At 41.2% G+C, this 19,975-nt stretch overlaps 1 protein-coding gene across 5 annotated transcripts in view; it reads left to right on the top strand.

The window, feature by feature from the left end:
- The window catches only part of LOC110527416 (beta-1,3-galactosyltransferase 1-like), a 126,179-nt gene extending 109,627 nt beyond the window's left edge, over positions 1-16,552 (top strand). For 3 of the 5 annotated variants that reach the window (XM_021608675.2, XM_021608676.2, XM_021608677.2), the window contains one exon: positions 13,011-16,552. In XM_021608675.2, the coding sequence (XP_021464350.2) occupies positions 13,280-14,269 (990 nt within the window). In that variant the 5' untranslated portion in view covers positions 13,011-13,279 and the 3' untranslated portion in view covers positions 14,270-16,552. Of the gene's footprint in view, positions 1-8,433; positions 8,639-8,743; positions 8,843-8,955; positions 9,032-9,132; positions 9,995-13,010 lie in introns of those variants that run through there. The other 2 variants (XR_005052540.1, XR_005052541.1) reach the window with 2 other exon arrangements.
- The last annotated feature ends 3,423 nt before the right edge of the window (positions 16,553-19,975 follow it).

Below are 19,975 nucleotides of genomic sequence, written 5' to 3'. Positions count from 1 at the left end.
CTCTCTCTCTCTCTCTCTCTATCTCTCTCTCTCTCTCTCTCTCTCTCTCTCTCTCTCTCTCCCTCTCTCTCTCTCTCTCTCTCTCTCTCTCTATACACAAGGCTTTACTGTCTGCTTCCTGCTGTCATGACAACCAATACAATAGCTCACATCAGTCAAAGACTGCTGTTGCTTGATGTTAATAGGCTTCTATTGTTATTTACACCAAACACTTAATTTGTGAATTAAGCTCTACAACGCTTCATTGAGTGAAGGGAAAAAGTTTAACCTTTTTGGGATAGGGGGCAGAATTTTCACTTTTGGATGAAAAGAGTGAACTGCCTCCTACTCAGGATATATCTTAATATATGCATAGTATTATTAGTATTGGATAGAAAACACTCTGCAGTTTCTAAAACTGTTTGAATGATGTCTGTGAGTATAACAGAACTAATATGGCAGGCGAAAACCTGAGAAAAATCAAACCAGGAAGTGGGACATTTGAGGTTTGTAGTTATTCAAAGCTTGGCCTACCGAATACACATTGAGATATGGATAAAGTTGCACTTCCTACAGCTTCCACTAGATGTCAACCGTCTTTAGAAACTTGAATGAGGATTGATTCCATACATCGTTTGACATGTTTCTAAAGAACTGTAACAGAACTTTTCAAGTTTTTGTCTGGATGAAGTGCCTGCGCCTCATGAAGATGGATTACTGGGCTGAACACGCTAACAACAAGTGGCTAATGGACATAAATTATGGAACTTTATGGAACAAAGCAGTCATTTATTGTCGAACTGGGATTCCTGGGAGTGCCTTCTGATGAAGATCATCAAAGGTAAGTGAATATTTATGGTGTTGTTTCTAACTTTGTTGACTCCAAAATGGCGGATATTCCTGTGGCTGTTTTGGGTTCTGAGCGCCGTTCTCAGATTATGCTTTTTACGTCAAGTTAAAAAAAAATCTGAAACAGCGGTTGCATTAAGGAGAAGTCTATCTTTCATTCTGTGAATAACACTTGTATCTTATATCAATGTTTATTATGAGTATTTCTGCAAAATCACTGGATGTTTTGGAATCAAAACATTACTGCACGTAAGGCGCCAGTGTAAACTGAGATTTTTGGATATAAATATGCACATTATCGAAACAAAACATACATGTATTGTGTAACATGATGTCCTATGAGTGTCATCTGAAGATCATCAAAGGTTAGTGATTAATTGTATCTATATTTCTGCTTTTTGTGACTCCTATCTTTGCCTGGGAAAATTGTGTTTTTTCAACTTGGCTATGACCTAACATAATCATATGTTGTGCTTTCGCTGTAAAGCATTTTTGAAATCGGACACGATGGGTAGATTAACAACATGTTTATCTTTCATTTGCTTTATTGGACTTGTTAATGTGTGAAAGTTACATATTTCTAAAAAGATTAACTAAGTTTTATTGAGTGTAAGGAAAAAAATAATATTTTTAATTTTCGGTTAAAATTATTATTCTTTAATTGAATGTTGAGAGAAAGTTAAACAGAGCTTTGTTGAAAGCCTGTCTTTTCCGCTTCCGTTATGGCAATCCCAGGATCAGGGAGAAAACATGAATATGATACTGAAATTATATCCTGTTGATATCCTGTTCATTCAATTAGCGTTTGCAGGTCAAAGTGTTCTCTCTAAAAAAAGAACCTACTTCAACATGAGGGGGGAATGAATACTTTTTTTATTTTTTATTATTTCACATTTATTTAACCAGGTAAGCTAGTTGAGAACAAGTTCTCATTTACAACTGCGACCTGGACAAGATAAAGGAACAACAACACGGAGTAACACATGGAATAAACAAGTGTACAGTCAATAACACAATAGAAAAAAAATTAAGTCTATATACAGTGTGTGCAAATGGCATTAGGAGGTAAGGCAATAAATAGGCCATAGTAGCAAAGTAATTACAATTTAGCAGATTAACACTGGAGTGATAGATGAGCAGATGATGGTGTGTAAGTAGTGATACTGGTGTGCAAAAAAGCACAAAAGTAAATAAAAACAATATGGGGATGAGGTAGGTAGATTGGGTGGGCTATTTACAGATGGACTATGTACAGCTGCAGCGATCGGTTAGCTGTGGGTGTTGTTATCGTGACCAGTGAGCTGAGATAAGGCGGAGCTTTACCTAGCATAGACTTATAGATGACCTGGAGCCAGTGGGTCTGGCGACGAATATGTAGCAAGGGCCAGCCGACTAGAGCATACAGGTCGCAGTGGTGGGTGGTATAAGGCGCTTTGGTAACAAAACGGATGGCACTGTGATAGACTACATCCAATTTGCTGAGTAGAGTTTTGGAAGCTATTTTGTAGACGACATCGTGGATCGGTAGGATAGTCAGTTTTACTAGGGTAAGTTTGGCGACGTGAGTGAAGGAGGCTTTGTTGTGAAATAGAAAGCCGATTCTAGATTTGATTTTGGATTGGAGATGTTGGATATGAGTCTGGAAGGAGAGTTTACAGTCTAGCCGGACACCTAGGTATTTTTAGTTGTCCACGTATTCTAGGTCAGAACCGTCCAGAGTAGTGATGCAAGTCGGGCGAGCGGGTGCGGGCAGCGAACAGTTGAAAAGCATGCATTTTGTTTTGCTAGCGTTTAAGAGCAGTTGGAAGCTACGGAAGGAGTGTTGTATGGCATTGAAGCTCGTTTGGAGGTTAGTTAACACAGTGTCCAAAGAAGGGCCAGATGTATACAGAATGGTGTTGTCTGCGTAGAGGTGGATCAGGGAATCACCAGAAGCAAGAGCGACATCGTTGATATATACAGAGAAAAGAGTCTGCCCCAGAATTGAACCCTGTGGTACCCCCATAAAGACTGCCAGAGGTCCGGACAATAGGCCCTCCGATTTGACACACTGAACTCTGTCTGCGAAGTAGTTGGTGAACCAGGCGAGGCTGTCATTTGAGAAGCTTAGGCTATTTAGTCTGCCGATAAGAATGCGGTGATTGGCAGAGTCGAAAGCTTTGGCCAGGACGATGAAGACGGCTGCACAGTACTGTCTTTTATTGATGGCGGTTATGATATCGTTTAGTACCTTGAGCGTAGCTGAGGTGCACCCATGACCAGCTCGGAAAACGGATTGCACAGAGGAGAAGGTATGATGGGATTCGAAATAGTCAGTGATCTGTTGATTAACTTGGCTTTCAAAGACTTTATATAGGCAGGGCAGGATGGATATAGGTCTATAACAGTTTGGGTCTAGAGTGTCACCCCCTTTGAAGAGGGAGATGACCGCAGCAGCTTTCCAATCTTTAGGGATCTCGGACAAAACGAAAGAGAGGTTGAACAAACTGGTAATAGGGGTTGCAACAGTGGCGGCGGATAATTTTAGAAAGAGAGGGTCCAGATTGTCTAGCCCAGCTGATTTGTATGGGTCCAGGTTTTGCAGCTCTTTCAGAACATCTGCGATCTGGATTTGGGTGAAGGAGAAGCTGGGGAGGCTCGGCCAAGTAGCTGCGGGGGGTGTGGAGCTGTTGGCCGGGGTTGGGGTAGCCAGGAGGAAAGCATGGCCAGCCGTAGAGAAATTATTATTGAACATTTTGATTATCATGGATTTATCGGTGGTGACCGTGTTGCCTACACTCAGTGCAGTGGGCAGATGGGAGGAGGTGTTCTTGTTCTCCATGGACTTTACAGTGTCCCAAAACTTTTTGGAGTTAGAGCTAAAGGATGCTAATTTCTGTTTGGAAAAGCTAGCCTTTGCTTTCCTGACTGACTGTGTGTATTGGTTCCTGACTTCCCTGAATAGTTGCATATCGCGGGAACTATTCGATGCTATTGCAGTCCGCCACAGGATGGTTTTGTGCTGTTCAAGGGCAGTCAGGTCTGGAGTGAACCAAGGGCTATATCTGTTCTTAGTTCTACATCTTTTGAAAGGGGCATGCTTATTTAAGATGGTTAGGAAATAGTAAGTCCATCTGTCATGAAAAGAGCTGAGGTTTCTAGTACTACTTTCCCTGTACCATTTAACAGAATCAGCTGACACTGTGATCTCTAGCACAAATAATCAGTCTAAGAGAGAATAATTAAAGGAATTGTACAGTACAATCCCAAGGAAATGACTGATGTAAAGCAAGCAAAATGTCTCTCTCTATTGCTCTCTCGCTCAGAGACTGAAATAATAGAGTGAACGGGATGAAGGAGGGCAGATGATTTAGTAGCGGAGCTAGACTAAAAGAGAGAGGGGAATGGAGAGATATATGAGAGGAAGCAGCCAGAGGTGTCCATAGAGATTGAATGGTTTATAGTGGGTGGCGTAAAAAAGCTGCCAGTAAGGCAGTGTGTTTTCGGTGGGTGTCTAAGACCCAGCAGAGCATGGGGAGAGGGATCAACAGTATCACTGAGAAAAAGGAGTGCGAGGGTGAGTGATAGAAAGAGAACAATGATGGAGAATGAGGGGAGAGAAAGGGATGCAGGAGAAATGATGGCGAACAATGTGGAAAGAGAGAGGGAGAGAGTGATAAACAGAGATGGAGGAGGAATGATTGAGAAGAGGGGAGAGAGGTAGGGAAACATGATGAGATGGATTGAACTCCCAGTGAAAAGTGATGGGAGGACAGAAAATGTGAGGACAAAGAATAGATCATTCTGCCACTGAAAGAGATGGGGTAAAGAATATGAATAGATGTAATAGTGTCCACTCTCAAAGTGTGACAGATAAGGCAGGACCACAACTCCAGAACTGTGATGTCAAGCTAATCCAAAGAAATCATGAGAGCATCTCACCATTTTGAGCATTTCACTCAAAATGACATTTGTGGGATATCCACAGGACTTTCCTTTGATCACGCAACACAGCATTCAACTATGCCAAAACTATGTTCATTTCCAAAAGACATGGACTTCAGCCCTCTGAACCTCTGAACATTTTATTTGTCAGAAAGATAATCCTTTGGATACAGTAATATAAATGTTCACCTATGTTGATGCACAGATGTCATATTGCGTTATCCAAAGGATTATCTTTGTGACAAATAAAAGGGACACATACAGTGGTTCATCCTTTAAAAGTTGTGTTACACTGCCGCAGCATTCTGTGGCACGTCGTTTAATTTTCAGCCATTTTTTCTGTTACTGCAAGTTATTGCTAGTTTGACCACCAGAGGGCATCTTTCAGAAGCATTTGATAGGATTCCGTATTGGCATTACCAGAGAATTCAAAACCTTTTTTTGTAATAATATAGTATATGGGAATGATTTTAAGAAATCAATTTGGCTTAATTAATTTGATTAATATTATGGTGTTTCTATTCAGAGAAAAACGAAACCCTCAGGGTTTCCGTTAGGATGGAATGGAAAATATGGCGTTGTACAACATGACGGTCGGGAGTAGGCTACAGGATTGGAGGATTCTAAATTATTTGCCTTCATTAAACAACTTTGTTCCAATATTTCTGTAAATCAGTGAAATTTATTCCCGTAGAAATTCGTTATGGATCCATAACTAAATCAACATCTGCATTTTTGTATAATTATTTTATGAACGAAATGTGTTTGTTTGTTTGTTTATTAGGCTACTGTTCAGTCTACAATACATACTGTAGTAAACATGGGAAAGTGCTTGTTTCCTTACATAAGGGAGAGCAGGCCCTGTCTGTACTAGAGAATGTGGGGCACGCGGGAGACCGGGGTTCAAATCCCCATTGGGGAGAAAGGAGTAGGCTGTCCTTCTGAATTAGAATTTGTTCTTAACTGGTTCCAAGTGTTATTTCATAGTTGTGATGTCTTCACTATTATTCTACAAGGTAGAAAATAGTAAAAATATAGAAAAATCCTGGAATGAGTAGGTGTGTCCAAACGTTTGACTGGTACTTGCTGGAACCGAAATTATGGCGCTGTACAACGTGACGGACGGCAGTACAGTACTGGGTTATTTAGCTAAAGAATCCCAGCAGGGCATGAGGAAGGACTAGGCTGGCCTTGTAAATAATAATTTATTCTTAACTGATTTTCCTAGTTAAATAAAGGTTACACTAAGAGCATAACATTTCTGCACCCTAATTTTCTAGTTTTTGTCTAACCAATACCCAAACTGAGATTAAGTGAAAATAAAAATCTCATAGATTTATCAAGACGGTGCTAAAATAGTTGTAGGCTTTTGCTTCTAACTTTTATATGCTCTTTAGATAAATAAGACCTACACCATTTTTAACAGCACGTTACTAAACACTAGTGAGACTCATTTTGCCTATGGTAGGCCTACAGTATATCGAAAAATATTTTTTTCAATGACTTGACTCTCTGCCAATAATTACATTCAGAGGATTGGAGGACTCTACATTAATATCTAAGGGGCATTTTCCGTTAGGATTGTGAGAATATCTGAGAATATCTACGTTTTTTTTATATAATTCTAAATGAATTTATTATAATAATAATCGCTTTGTTTAAAAAGTAACAATATTTTGGAGATTTCGTTTTCATTTAACCTAGTGTTAGCGGGGAAAAGGCAATTCTTGAGCATGGGGTGAGACATTCTCACTAATTTGTAAATAAAGCCTGTTTGTTATTTAGAATTATTTCTGGAGAAACCTAAATTGATTATTTAGCAGACATCACTTGCTTATATTCATGAAGATGATGAGCGATTGGCAAAGGCAATCTGTAATCTACTAGCATCACGGCACAACATCAACATCACTCTAATTACAGTCAGAAGACAGTCGAAGAAACTTGTGTGGACTTATGGAAAGGCTCGGTAAGAAATGTTTTATATATACAGTGGGGAGAACAAGTATTTGATACACCTCCGATTTTGCAGGTTTTCCTACTTACAATATATGTCTGTAATTTTTATCATAGGCACACTTCAACTGTGAGAGACAGAATCTAAAACAAAAATTCAGAAAATCACTAATTTGCATTTTATTGCATGACATTAAGTATTTGATACATAAGAAAAGCAGAACTTAATATTTGGTACAGAAACCTTTGTTTGCAATTACAGAGATCATACGTTTCCTGTAGTTCTTGACCAGGTTTGCACACACTGCAGCAGCGATTTTGGCCCACTCCTCCATACAGACCTTCTCCAGATCCTTCAGGTTTCGGGGCTGTCGCTGGGCAATACGGACTTTCAGCTCCCTCCAAAGATGTTCTATTGGGTTCAGGTCTGGAGACTGGCTATGCCACTCCAGGACCTTGAGATGCTTCTTACGGAGCCACTCCTTAGTTGCCATGGCTGTGTGTTTTGGGTCATTGTCATGCTGGAAGACCCAGCCACGACCCATCTTCAATGCTCTTACTGAGGGAAGGAGATTGTTGGCCAAGATCTCTCGATACATGGCCCCATCCATCCTTCCCTCAATACGGTGCAGTCGTCCTGTCCCCTTTGCAGAAAAGCATCCCCAAAGAATGATGTTTCCACCTCCATGCTTCACGGTTGGGATGGTGTTCTTGGGGTTGTACTCATCCTTCTTCTTCCTCCAAACACGGCGAGTGGAGTTTAGACCAAAAAGGTATATTTTTGTCTCATCAGACCACATGACCTTCTCCAATTCCTCCTCTGGATCATCCAGATGGCCATTGGCAAACTTCAGATGGGCCTGGACATGTGCTGGCTTGAGCAGGGGGACCTTGCGTGCACTGCAGGATTTTAATCCATGACGACGTAGTGTGTTACTAATGGTTTTCTTTGAGACTGTGGTCCCAGCTCTCTTCAGGTCATTGACCAGGTCCTGCCGTGTAGTTCTGGGCTGATCCCTCACCTTCCTCATGATTGATTTGATACCCCACAAGGTGAGATATTGCATGGAGCCCCAAACCGAGGGTGATTGACCGTCATCTTGAACTTCTTCCATTTTCTAATAATTGCGCCAACGGTTGTTGCCTTCTCACCAAGCTGCTTGCCTATTGTCCTGTAGCCCATCCCAGCCTTGTGCAGGTCTACAATTGTATCCCTGATGTCCTTACACAGCTCTCTCTTGGCCATTGTGGAGAGGTTGGAGTCTGTTTGATTGCGTGTGTGGACAGGTTTCTTTTATGTTCAAACAGGTGCAGTTAATACAGGTAATGAGTGGAGAACAGGAGGGCTTCTTAAAGAAAAACTAACAGGTCTGTGAGAGATGGAATTCTTACTGGTTGGTAGGTGATCAAATACTTATGTCATGCAATAAAATGCAAATGAATTACTTAAAAATCATGCAATGTGATTTTCTGGATTTTTTTTAGATTCCTTCTCTCACAGTTGAAGTGTACCTATGATAAAAATTACAGACCTCTACATGCTTTGTAAGTAGGAAAACCTGCAAAATCGGCAGTGTATCAAATACTTGTTCTCCCCACTGTATATATATATATTATTTGTTTTAATTACCAGAACACTAACCATGTGTGTTTGCTTGTTTTGTACTGTTCTGTAGTTTCGACACAATGATTTGTCTGACAAATAAAGAACTTTGTGTCCTGCAGGCCCAGGCATGGATCAAAGCTGGCGAGACATTCAATAACGTCATCTTCACAGACGAATCAACCGTGGCCCTTGAGCAATTGGCTCAAAATTGCTACAGAAAAAAAGGAAGAAGATCAAGTAAGCCGAGTACCAAGCATCCCCTCAAACTCCATGTTTGGGGGGCAATTTCTTGCCAGGGACCAGGCCCATATTTGATTTTTGATGGTAAGTTTGGCTATTTATAAAGCAGAAGGTACATAAAATATTGTAGCCTACACCTCACAGACTGTTATGTGTTCCACTATAATTCACTCTTGCCTCCTTTTTCAGGTATCATGGCTCGAGATTTCTTTCAGGAAGAAAACATCAAGAGATATGCTGGACTCTAGGTCAGAGAGGTATTTCTGGGTACACATCATTTCTATCAAGGTAGGATTATAGAATATTAGGTTACGTTTAGGCCGATTTACGTTTATATTTTTAGTATTGTACCTAAATGTTGGCTGTTAGGCTAAATGTCTTGTTTTCTTCTCCAAATGCAGACAATGACCCAAAACACACTGCCGCCCGGGTTTGCATTGCAAATGAGGGCATAAACTGGGTCAGAACGCCAACAGAGTAAGTAGACTTTTATGTAGTAAAATAAAGGTTAAATAAAAATACCTTCGGTAGACCTACAGTATATCTCAAAATATATATTTTTTCATCTCTACATGTAGGTCTCCTGATTTCAACCCGATCGAACTTGTTAGGCATCAACTGAAAACATGAATCCGTATCTCTGCCAAGCCGACAGGCAAAGATGAACTGGTCAAGACCATCGAGATGTTTTGGCGAGAGAAATTGACGATACAACAATGGAACAAATACATTGATCATCTTAGCAAGGTTTTACCTGTGGTCCTGGAGCTGGGGGGAAGATCAAATGTATTTAATATAAATATCTGCGTTTGAATGTCTTTTTTCTTGTTATTTTATTGTATTAACGAAAGCATAAAGATGTTGATGAAGAAATGCTGTACTGCTGTTTTGAGTTAGAAATGTAACACTTTAGAGTACTCTAGCATTGAATACAATGCAAGTTGAGGGATTTTCACAACAGTAGCCGGGCTGTAAAAAGTATATTGTCCTGCTAATAGGAAACATTTGCATGACGTGCTACATTCTTTATTGTAACCACAATTCCGCACATCATTTGTATCTACCTTTCCAATTACTTTTAGAGTTTGGGATTTACTTTTAATTATTAGTTACATTGTTTTAGTTCGAATGTGCAGACTTTTCTTCTTTAAATTATTATTTTATGTAGGATGCTACATTTTTGACCAGTTGCAATTGTAAGTAGGCCTAATTAAAATCCTACTTCTATTAGGCTGTCAAGGCTCATAGCCTACCTCAGCCAGTTAAGTTAGTTTATATAGGTCTGGGCTCCGAAGAAATAGACTCCAATTAAGCCCTCTTGTTGTTTGTAAAGTCAAATTAAAATTCATTTTTTTGTTGAAATGAATTGCTCGACTGGTGTAGGTTTTTTCCATCTGTTGGTGTGCAACACTTGCATAACAAGTCAGCTATATTTTCAGCACCAGCCGCTGTTCACCTGCTATTGATTGTGCTGCGGTTGCAGCCAGTTGTTTTTTAAATTGAACCTTTATTTAACTAGGCAAGTCAGGTCAGAACCAATTCTTATTTACAATGAAGGCCTACCCCGGCCAAACCCGGATGGCGCAGGGCCATTTGTGCCCCGCCCAATGGCACTCCCAATCACGGTCGGATGTGTTACAGCCTGAATTCGAACCAAGGACTGTAGTAAAGCATCTTGCACCGAGATGCAGTGCATTAGATCGCCACTCGGGAGTCATGACCAATATATACAATTGAAGTCGGAGGTTTACATACACTTAGGTTGGAGTCATTAAAGCTCATTTTTCAACCACTCCACAAATTTCAAGACAGGGATTTTTTTTTGCAAATCTGAGCTACAGTTGAAATCAGAACATACACCTTAGCCAAATTCATTCAAACTCAGTTATTCACAATTACTTGAAATTTAATCCTAGTAAAAATTCCATGGCTTAGGTCAGTTAGGATGACCACTTTATTTTAAGAATGTGAAATGTCAGAATAATAGTAGAGAATTATTTATTTCAGCTTTTATTTCTTTCATCACATTCTCAGTGGGTCAGATGTATACATACACTCAATTAGTATTTCATAGCATTGCCTTTGAATTGTTTAACTTGGGTCAAACGTTTAGGGTGGCCTTCCACAAGCTTCACACAATAAGTTGGGTGAATTTTACCTCATTCCTCCTGACAGAGCTGGTGTAACTGATTCAGGTGGGTAGGCCTCCTTGCTCGAACACGCTTTTTCATTTCTGTCCACAAATGTTATATAGGATTGAGGTCAGGGCTTTGTGATGGCCCCTCCAATACCTTGACTTTGTTGTCCTTAAGCCATTTTGCCACAACTTTGGAAGTATGCCTGGTGACATTGTCCATTTTAAAGACCCATTTGGGACCAAGCTTTAACTTCCTGACTGATGTTGCTTCAATATATCCTCATAATTTTCCTCCCACATGATGCCATCTATTTTGTGAAGTGCACCAGTCCCTCCTGCAGCAAAGCACCCCCACAACATGATGCTGCAACTCCCGTGCTTCATGGTTGGAATGGTGTTCTTCGGCTTGCAAGCCTCCCCCTTTTTCCTCCAAACATAAAGATGGCCATTCTAGCCAAACTTTTCTATTTTTGTTTCATCAGACCAGAGGACATTTCTCCAAAATGTACAAACTTTCATCTTCCCATGTGCAGTTGCAAACCGTAGTCTGCCTTTTTATGGCGGTTTTGGAGCAGTGGCTTCTTCCTTGCTGAGTGGCCTTTCAGGTTATGTCGATATAGGACTCGTTTTACTGTGGATATAGATACTTTGTACCTGTTTCCTCCAGCATCTTCACAAGGTCCTTTGCTGTTGTTCTGGGATTGATTTGCACATTTCACACCAAAGTATGTTAATCTCTTGGAGACAGAATGCGTCTCCTTCCTGAGCGATATGACAGCTGCATGGTCCCATGGTGTTTATACTTGCATACTATTGTTTGTACATATGAACGTGGTACCTTCAGGCGTTTAGAAATTGTTCCCAAGGATGAACCAGACTTGTGGAGGTCTACAAATTTCTTCTGAGGTCTTGGCTGATTTCTTTTGATTTTCCCATGATGTCAAGCAAAGAGGCACTGAGTTTGAAGGTAGGCCTCGAAATACATCCACAGGTACACCTCCAATTGACTCAAATGATGTCACTTAGCCTATCAGAAACTTCTGAAGCCATGACATCATTTTCTGGAATTTTCCAAGCTGTTTAAAGGCACAGTCAACTTAGTGTAAACTTCTGAACCACTAGCATAGCCTGTTGCAATTTGTAGAATCTATGCCAATGTGCATAGACGCTGTTCTGGCTCATGGTGGCCCAACGCCCTATAAAGACACTTTATGTTGGTGTTTCCTTTATTTTGGCAGTTACCTGTACATTTCCGCATGGTGTAAAACTGTTTTTCATCAACACACCTATAAAGACACACTTTTTCTTATTCCAGACCACAATCAGTAGTCTCACTGCTGGTAGCAACAGGTGCATGTTCCCTGAGTAAAACCCAGTAGAGTGCCTCTCACTTCTTGTTACTGTAATGATGGAAAAATGCACTCTTCACTTTGATCCAGGACCAATTCTGTTGCTGTCTGTGATGGAAACACTCACTGAGCATGGTGGGCTTTTTATCAGAGCTGACTGTCTTTAATCATGTCTTTCATCATCAAAGCGAAACAATAGTTATTTTGTGATTCATTTTGCTCCGTCATAAACCATTCTAAAAAGCAGTGTGTGTGCATACGTATATACCAATGAGATATATATCCATACAACTCATAATAATGGCGCCAGAGCATTGTGGCATTAGTTCTCTGGATGCTACAGTACCTATTCCACCAAGTGAGGAAGAGCTCATTAATGAACAATATTTCCCATCATGCCAAGATCAATGTGTCATTGAGAGAGAAAGAGGAGAGAGAGAGAGAGAGAGAAGAGCAAGAAAGAGAGAGAGAGAGGCAAGGGAAGAGAGAGATATAAAGAGAGAAGGAAAGAGGGAAGAAGAGCGAGAGAGAGTGAAAGAGAGGACCCAGAGCATTTCCTTCGGGAGTGTTTCTTCTTGAGGAGACTTTTCAGAGAGTAAGAGTGATATTGCTGATTTAACACGGCGTATGCAGCGAGGGAAGGACAAGCGTGTTTGTAAACACAAAGTGTTTGTAAACACAAAGTAGCCAGAACTAAAGAAGAAGAAAAAGCCGGACAGAAACATACCGCCAGAGGACGGCTTGGAAGAGTATTCACTCACCTAAAGCTATAGAGATCGTCTCACATGTTGAGTCATCTGTTATTTGTCATTATAGGAAACAAACAAAGAGGATCTTTCTGTATGTTTTTCTAAGATCATACTAACCCTCCTCATAACTCCACGCAAGTGAATACTCTAATTTTGCCAAAGAGTTCTGAAACCTTCTTGTTAAGGCTTGACTAAATTGTTTTTTATCTGTTTCTGTTTAGAATCAAGTGCTGGCGAGAAGAATGCAAGGGAACACCCCTAATGGAATGGAATAGTTCAATGGCTGCATTGAGGAAAAACGACAACCCTCCTTTTCAACCAGAATCCCACCACTAGTCTGTATTAAAGCAGTCGAGGGTACTGAATTAATGTCAAGCATCTCGTGGAGGCAGCATCATGCTGCACCGCTGGAAGTAGCTGGAGGACCACCCATGGAGATTCCGCCTTCTCGACGTTCTCAATGCTCCTAACACACACCAAGTAAACAGAAATGCCTTCAAAGGTCAGCTGCTTATACTTGTTGACGGTCGTTTGCTGGGCTAGCGCTCTCTGGTACCTGAGTCTGTCCCGTCCCTCCACCTCTTACGTGGGCCAGCTGTCCATCCCCATCCGCCAGAAGACCAAGCTCACCAAGAACGTGACCTTCAACAATATACGGACTCGGCCACTCAACCCACACTCCTTCGACTTTGTCATCAATGAGCCCAAGAAGTGTGAGACGGTGGCACCTTTCTTAGTCATCCTGATCAGCACCACCCACAAGGAGTTTGATGCACGTCAAGCGATTCGAGAGACGTGGGGCGACGAGAGCACGTTCGGCGATGGCGTTCGCGTCCTCACACTCTTCCTGCTTGGGAGGAACACGGACCCGGTGCTCAACCAGATGGTGGAACAGGAGAGCCAGATCTTCCACGATGTCGTGGTGGAGGACTTCATAGACTCCTACCACAACCTCACCCTCAAGACCCTGATGGGCATGCGCTGGGTGGCCACCTTCTGCTCCAAGGCACAGTACGTCCTCAAGACGGACTCGGACATCTTCGTCAACATGGAGAACCTGGTCTACAACCTCCTCAAGCCCACCTCCAAGCCGCGGAGACGCTACTTCACGGGCTACGTCATCAACGGAGGTCCGATCAGAGACATGCGCAGTAAGTGGTACATGCCCAGAGACCTTTACCCTGAGGCTAAGTACCCGCCTTTCTGCTCGGGCACTGGGTACGTGTTCTCGGCAGATGTGGCCGAGCTCATCTACAAGACGTCCCTGCACACCAGACTGCTCCACCTGGAGGATGTGTACGTGGGGCTGTGTCTTCGCAAGCTGGGCATACACCCCTTCCAGAACAGTGGCTTCAACCACTGGAAGATGGCCTACAGTCTATGCCGCTACAGACGGGTCGTAACGGTCCACCAGATCTCCCCGGAGGAGATGCACCGCATCTGGAATGACATGACCAGCAAGAAACACCTCAAGTGTTAATCAGCTACCTACAGTTAGTGCCAATATGAGGAGGTCCGGAATTCTTCTTCTTCTCCTTTATTGCTTCTTCTCTTCCTCCTCCTCTGCCCCTTCCTCCTCTTCCGATCTCTGCTTTTCTTTGTCACTGTACAGCACATGACCCTGAGGGAACAGTACTGTAACAATAACCGTCTGGCCGTTTGCATAGTCCAAGAGACGCTTCGCTAAAAGCCTCTTTATCAGACCAAGGTTTCTCTCTGCCGTTGTAACTCCTGCATTCTCCCTCGTAGCTATTGATGAGTTTAAAGGCCACAGGTAAGAAAAGAAAATAATTATAGACATTTTCAGAAATACATTTGATTAAAATGACTCTATGACTTTACTTTACTCTTATGAAAATCAAATGATGTCCCACAATGCAACAGTATGCCATTTGCACCATATGTTGTTTATGAGATGACATCACTAAAACACAGAGGTAGAAGCTTAGCAGTGGAACAGAATAGCTCAGATGCTATTAGGCTAATCTATGTAGGCAACGCTGCTAATTTACAGAAAAGGTCTGGCCCTGTTACTGAAGTAGTAGGGATGATAAGAAATACCAAGATATACAACCTATGTAAAATGTTCTGCTGTCAGTTAGGTTGATAATGAATGTCCACTCTTAATTTGTATATTTAATAAAGATGTATTTGTGGGATATACTGTTTTGGTACCTCAACAGATGTTGTCATAGTGAAAAGACCATGATAAGTATACGTGCTGTAAACATAGATTGAGTGTTCATTGGAATGATCTAAGATTGTTAGAACAGGAGACTAACAGTTCACTGGACCTACTGTGTGACACGACGGACACACTTGCCTCTGCAATTGAGTTGTAATATACTGTTTTAAAGATCAAACCTATTTTCTTACTATGTATTTGGAGTCCTTTGTATTGTACTAGGTAGAGAATGGCTTCATTTCTTGGACACCCGTATTTCTTATGGGACGGTACAAATGGCGATGTAACAATATTAACCACATGCATTCCCAGGTGAATGTTATTCTATCTGTATGTGATGTGCAATAACGTCTTCGCTCTTTAAGCCGCGCTGTGACGAGACAGACTGCAGAGTGTTATATTTTATATTACTTGAAGCCGCATTACATTAAAGACGTATTTCATTTGAGAGTGTATCCCTTTTTGTCCCGCGTATTTGGGATTTTAAAAAGGCTGTAATTTATTGTGTGTGATCCTACTAAGAGGGCAGTTTATAAGATTGTTTAATTATTCAATGAGTTTTATTTCAATACATGCAGTAGACTGCCAAATACCTATTTATACCTGAACTAATGACTTCAGCTTTACCCAAGTCCCTCTCTGTAGTTGCAGTGCATCCGGTAATGAATTGTAAACATGTTCGGCGCTCATTAAGATTGCCTATCAACACAACTCTCTGTGTAAAGCTGTCAACACGCCATGAACAACTACTCAGAGAAACGCCTTCATGCTATGACTCTGAACTACTCGACTGAATACTCAATATTTGCATTTGTAGAGGTGTGTGTGTGTTTTGAGTTGTCAATTAGGCTCCCCATTAGCTGACGCCATTGGCGACAGCTAGTCTTACTTGGGTCCGACACATACATTACAGACATTTAAAAATGTGTGTGTGTGTGTGTGTGTGTGTGTGTGTGTGTGTGTGTGTGTGTGTGTGTGTGTGTGTGTGTGTGTGTGTGTGTGTGTGTGTGTGTGTGTGTGTGTGCGTGTGTGTGATGTAAGAATAGAGCTCCAGTAATTGGTTCTTCCTATCTGTGAGAGCAGGTTTGTCAGATGCAGACAGGTGTGTGTGTGTGTGGCGGAGGTGAGAACACTTTGAAACACAAGTTTACCATCATGGCTCCTGGGAGCCTCTAGGGAGTGAGGTAGATTCTATATAGAACAAAAGGGGATTCTCAACAGTATATATGTTGAACACACAAAGACACACTGTGGTAAAACATTTACAGTGTTCTCACAAACAATATTGTCATGAAATCTTTGGGGACAAACACATCCCTATGTCCTAACCGTTTTCCTCAAAATAAGAGTATTCCCAGATGCTGTTCTGGTTGAAAATCTATTTGGTTAACTTGTGATCAACTTGAAACCCCTTGAAATGTAATTGGACTTTTAATACTGTAGATAAATGGTGTTTTGATGGCTTGCTCCATTCTAAATGGATCCACTTAACCACATGTTCATTCCCAGAGATTGTTCAGTAGAATGGCCATTTAGCTGATGGTTTTCTATTAAATGACTCACGGGTGATATATTCACTATACGACTCATTTTGTGTTCCATAGATTGCAGTTATATTTGCGGTGTTGTACAATAAACTGAACCATTGTGAATAACATAATGTAGTAATGGAAGACATGTGGACAAGGAGACAAGGACAAGGAGGCATCAGCCAGACGGAGAAGACAAACTGCTGTGTTGACAGATAACGGTAGTTCTGGTGAGTCTTTGAAGTGGATTCATTTGTGTGTTTATTTCAATAGACTCTAGGCCATTGGTAAAACAAATTGGAAAAAAAGAGATACAAGTTTCTTAGTAGACTTTTATCACATTCAAAGTGCATTTAAGTAAAAAAAACTGAACCGCATAAAAAAAGTGGTACCAATCTGAGGGCAGCATGTACCATCTGCCATGGTAGCAAAGGGCTCCTTCAGATGAGGGCTCACTGAAAGCAGCTGGGCACACAATAGTTTTTATTTTCAGTGATGCTATTGTGTCACAAAATGATCTCTGAATATACAATGGGATTATGGAGTGTTGCTGTTGGTTGGTGTTGTTCAGCTGGAGGAATATGCATAGGGATTTTCTGTATCTGTTTCACAGAGGGCGTTGGTGGATCTAATAGAGAGAAGTTATCTAGGTTACTCATTGTACACTGTTTCGTGTTGAGCCTGTGGTCTGTGTGTATGGGAGCACACACACAGGAAGAGGGGGGCGGGGATGCTGTTGCCCTGCTTTTCTGAGTGGATGAGTGCAGATCACTTGTTGTGAGTGTTGAGGAAAAGCCTTGAAATAGAAATTATCGAAGAACGAGCCATTTTTATTCTAGTGCCAGTCTCCTGGGAGACAAGCTCCCCCACGCACACTGTGATGAAGCAGAAAAATGAGTTGATTATGCAGATTTTAAAATCTTATCGTTTTTTCCCCCACATCTGCCAATCAACAGCTATCTCCTCTGGAACTGTCTTGCAAAGCAGCGTGCCGTGCTGTATGTGAGCAGGCCTGTCGGTGCGTGCATGTAGGCTTACACATTGCCAAAGCAATACTCCATCACATGGGTAAATACCCTAGCTCAATCCTCAGTGCCGAGTAGTTCCAAACATCTATTGACGTGGTCTTGTACTCTGGAGAGGGCACAGTGTATTTGGCAGTTGGTGACATTTTCTTATTACTTAGAACTGACTTAAAGGTCAGGATGTGATGCAGTGCCTCTATGATCCTCCCACGTGTTATTCATCTTTGTCACAGTTGCTGGAGTTTAAAAGTGTGATAAATATGCATGAAACAAAAGTACATTTGTTTGGATTGGAATGTTTTGGGATTGAATTTGCATTGAAAATCAGATCAATCAGAATACTTCCAAGAGAGGCAAGCAGAGAGACAAGCTGAGTTTGTGTTCCTGTGTCTGCTATCTTTTAACCCATTGAACCACAACGATAATATCATGCCCGTCAGTTTTTAGGGAAGGGATTTTGTCTGCCTCGTTTTTCAGACAACACTTTATATTTGCCCCAAGACGATTTGTGAAGGCAGGCTTTGAATATATCACATCAAATCACATGCAGACTTTGCCTCAGACATATCTAAGACATCCTGTTGACATGTAATCGCTAAAGCTAATGCAATACGTCGTTCATGGAGACCCTGACTGCTTTGAACATTCAGTAGTCCAATAGTCCAATAGTTAGAGGATAAAAACGTAATATTCACCGTTCACTAAAGACGTGTCATCTAAGCACAAAATCAACTCTGACTCATACTGAGTCAACTCTGACTCATACTGAATCAAATCTGACTCATACTGAATCAACTCTGACTCATACTGAGTCAACTCTGACTCATACTGAGTCAACTCTGACTCACACTGAGTCAACTCTGACTCATACTGAGTCAACTCTGACTCATACTGAATCAAATCTGACTCATACTGAATCAAATCTGACTCATACTGAATCAAATCTGACTCATACTGAATCAAATCTGACTCATACTGAATCAAATCTGACTCATACTGAATCAACTCTGACTCATACTGAGTCAACTCTGACTCATACTGAATCAAATCTGACTCCTACTGAATCAACTCTGACTCATACTGCTCATACTGCACAGTTGACATTCATTCATTCCCTATCTTTCTGTTCTCTATGCCACAAGCCTGTCTGCATCTAAAAAAACTGCTTTCTCTTTCTCTATTTCTTTCTCTATCTCTGTCTCTTTTGCGATCTCTTTATCTATCTCTGTCTCTTTCTCTGTCTCTTTCGCTATCGCTGTCTCTTTCGCCATCTATGTCTCTTTTTCTATCTCTGTCTCTTTCACTATCTCTGTCTCTTTCTCTATCTATGTCTCTTTATCTATCTATCTCTTTCACTATCTCTGTCTCTTTCTCTGTCTATGTCTCTTTATCTATCTCTGTCTCTTTCTCTGTCTATGTCTCTTAATCTATCTCTGTCTCTTTATCTGTCTTTTTCACTATCTCTGTCTCTTTCTCTGTCTATGTCTCTTTATCTATCTCTGTCTCTTTCACTATCTCTGTCTCTTTCACTATCTGTCTCTTTCTCTGTCTGTCTCTTTATCTCTGTCTCTTTATCTATCTCTGTCTCTTTATCTATCTGTCTCTTTATCTATCTCTGTCTCTTTATCTATCTCTGTCTCTTTATCTATCTCTGTCTCTTTCTCTGTCTATGTCTCTTTATCTATCTCTGTCTCTTTCACTGTCTGTCTCTATTTCTGTATCTTTCTCTATCTCTCTCTTTCTCTATCTCTGTCTATTTAGCTATCTCTGTCTCTATCTCTATCTCTGTCTCTGTCTGTCTCTTTCTCTATCTCTATCTCTCTCTTTCGCTCTCTGTCCCTCTATCCATGTAGTTGGACAACCCCACATTCACTTTCCTAAAAGTCATTAGATGACAATCTTAAAGATGGCTCTGAATGCGTCACATCCTTTATTGCCACTTCAACAGCAGGAACTATTTGCGTAATAGTATTTACCCCATTTAATTTCGTCCAAGACCGAGACGCCATTTGCAAACCATCAACCAGCAAAATGAAAAACATGACATTAATATTGAATTCTTCCTTAAGAGACTGCGCTTGCCGTGGTGGATAGACAGGATTCAGCCCTATGTGAATTATGCTCTGTCATACATAACAGATGGATGTGATTTCAATGGGCTGCATACATCAGCCAGAGACTAGGAGGAGAGCAGTGAGACTGACAGATAATTGTGACACCCAAGGAAACGGAGGAATTCTCCTGTGATAAATTAACTCTTTAAAGTGCAGAATGAAACCATTCTGTTAGATGTGATGGAGATGGGCTGTGAGCTAGGCCTATTCCACCTTCCTCCTCCGACTCAGACTCCGTTCATTTCAATGCATTGGAAAGTAGAAGTATTTATGGTTAGCGCCTCCCACCGCCTCAGACGAGGCAGCCCTGCTTTATTTGATTGTGCGAGGAGA

Source organism: Oncorhynchus mykiss, chromosome 7 (assembly GCF_013265735.2).
Source record: "Oncorhynchus mykiss isolate Arlee chromosome 7, USDA_OmykA_1.1, whole genome shotgun sequence".
Taxonomy (NCBI): Eukaryota; Metazoa; Chordata; class Actinopteri; order Salmoniformes; family Salmonidae; genus Oncorhynchus; species Oncorhynchus mykiss.
The sequence above is the reverse complement of the archived record's forward strand: the minus strand, read 5'-3'. Positions and strand labels throughout refer to the sequence as shown.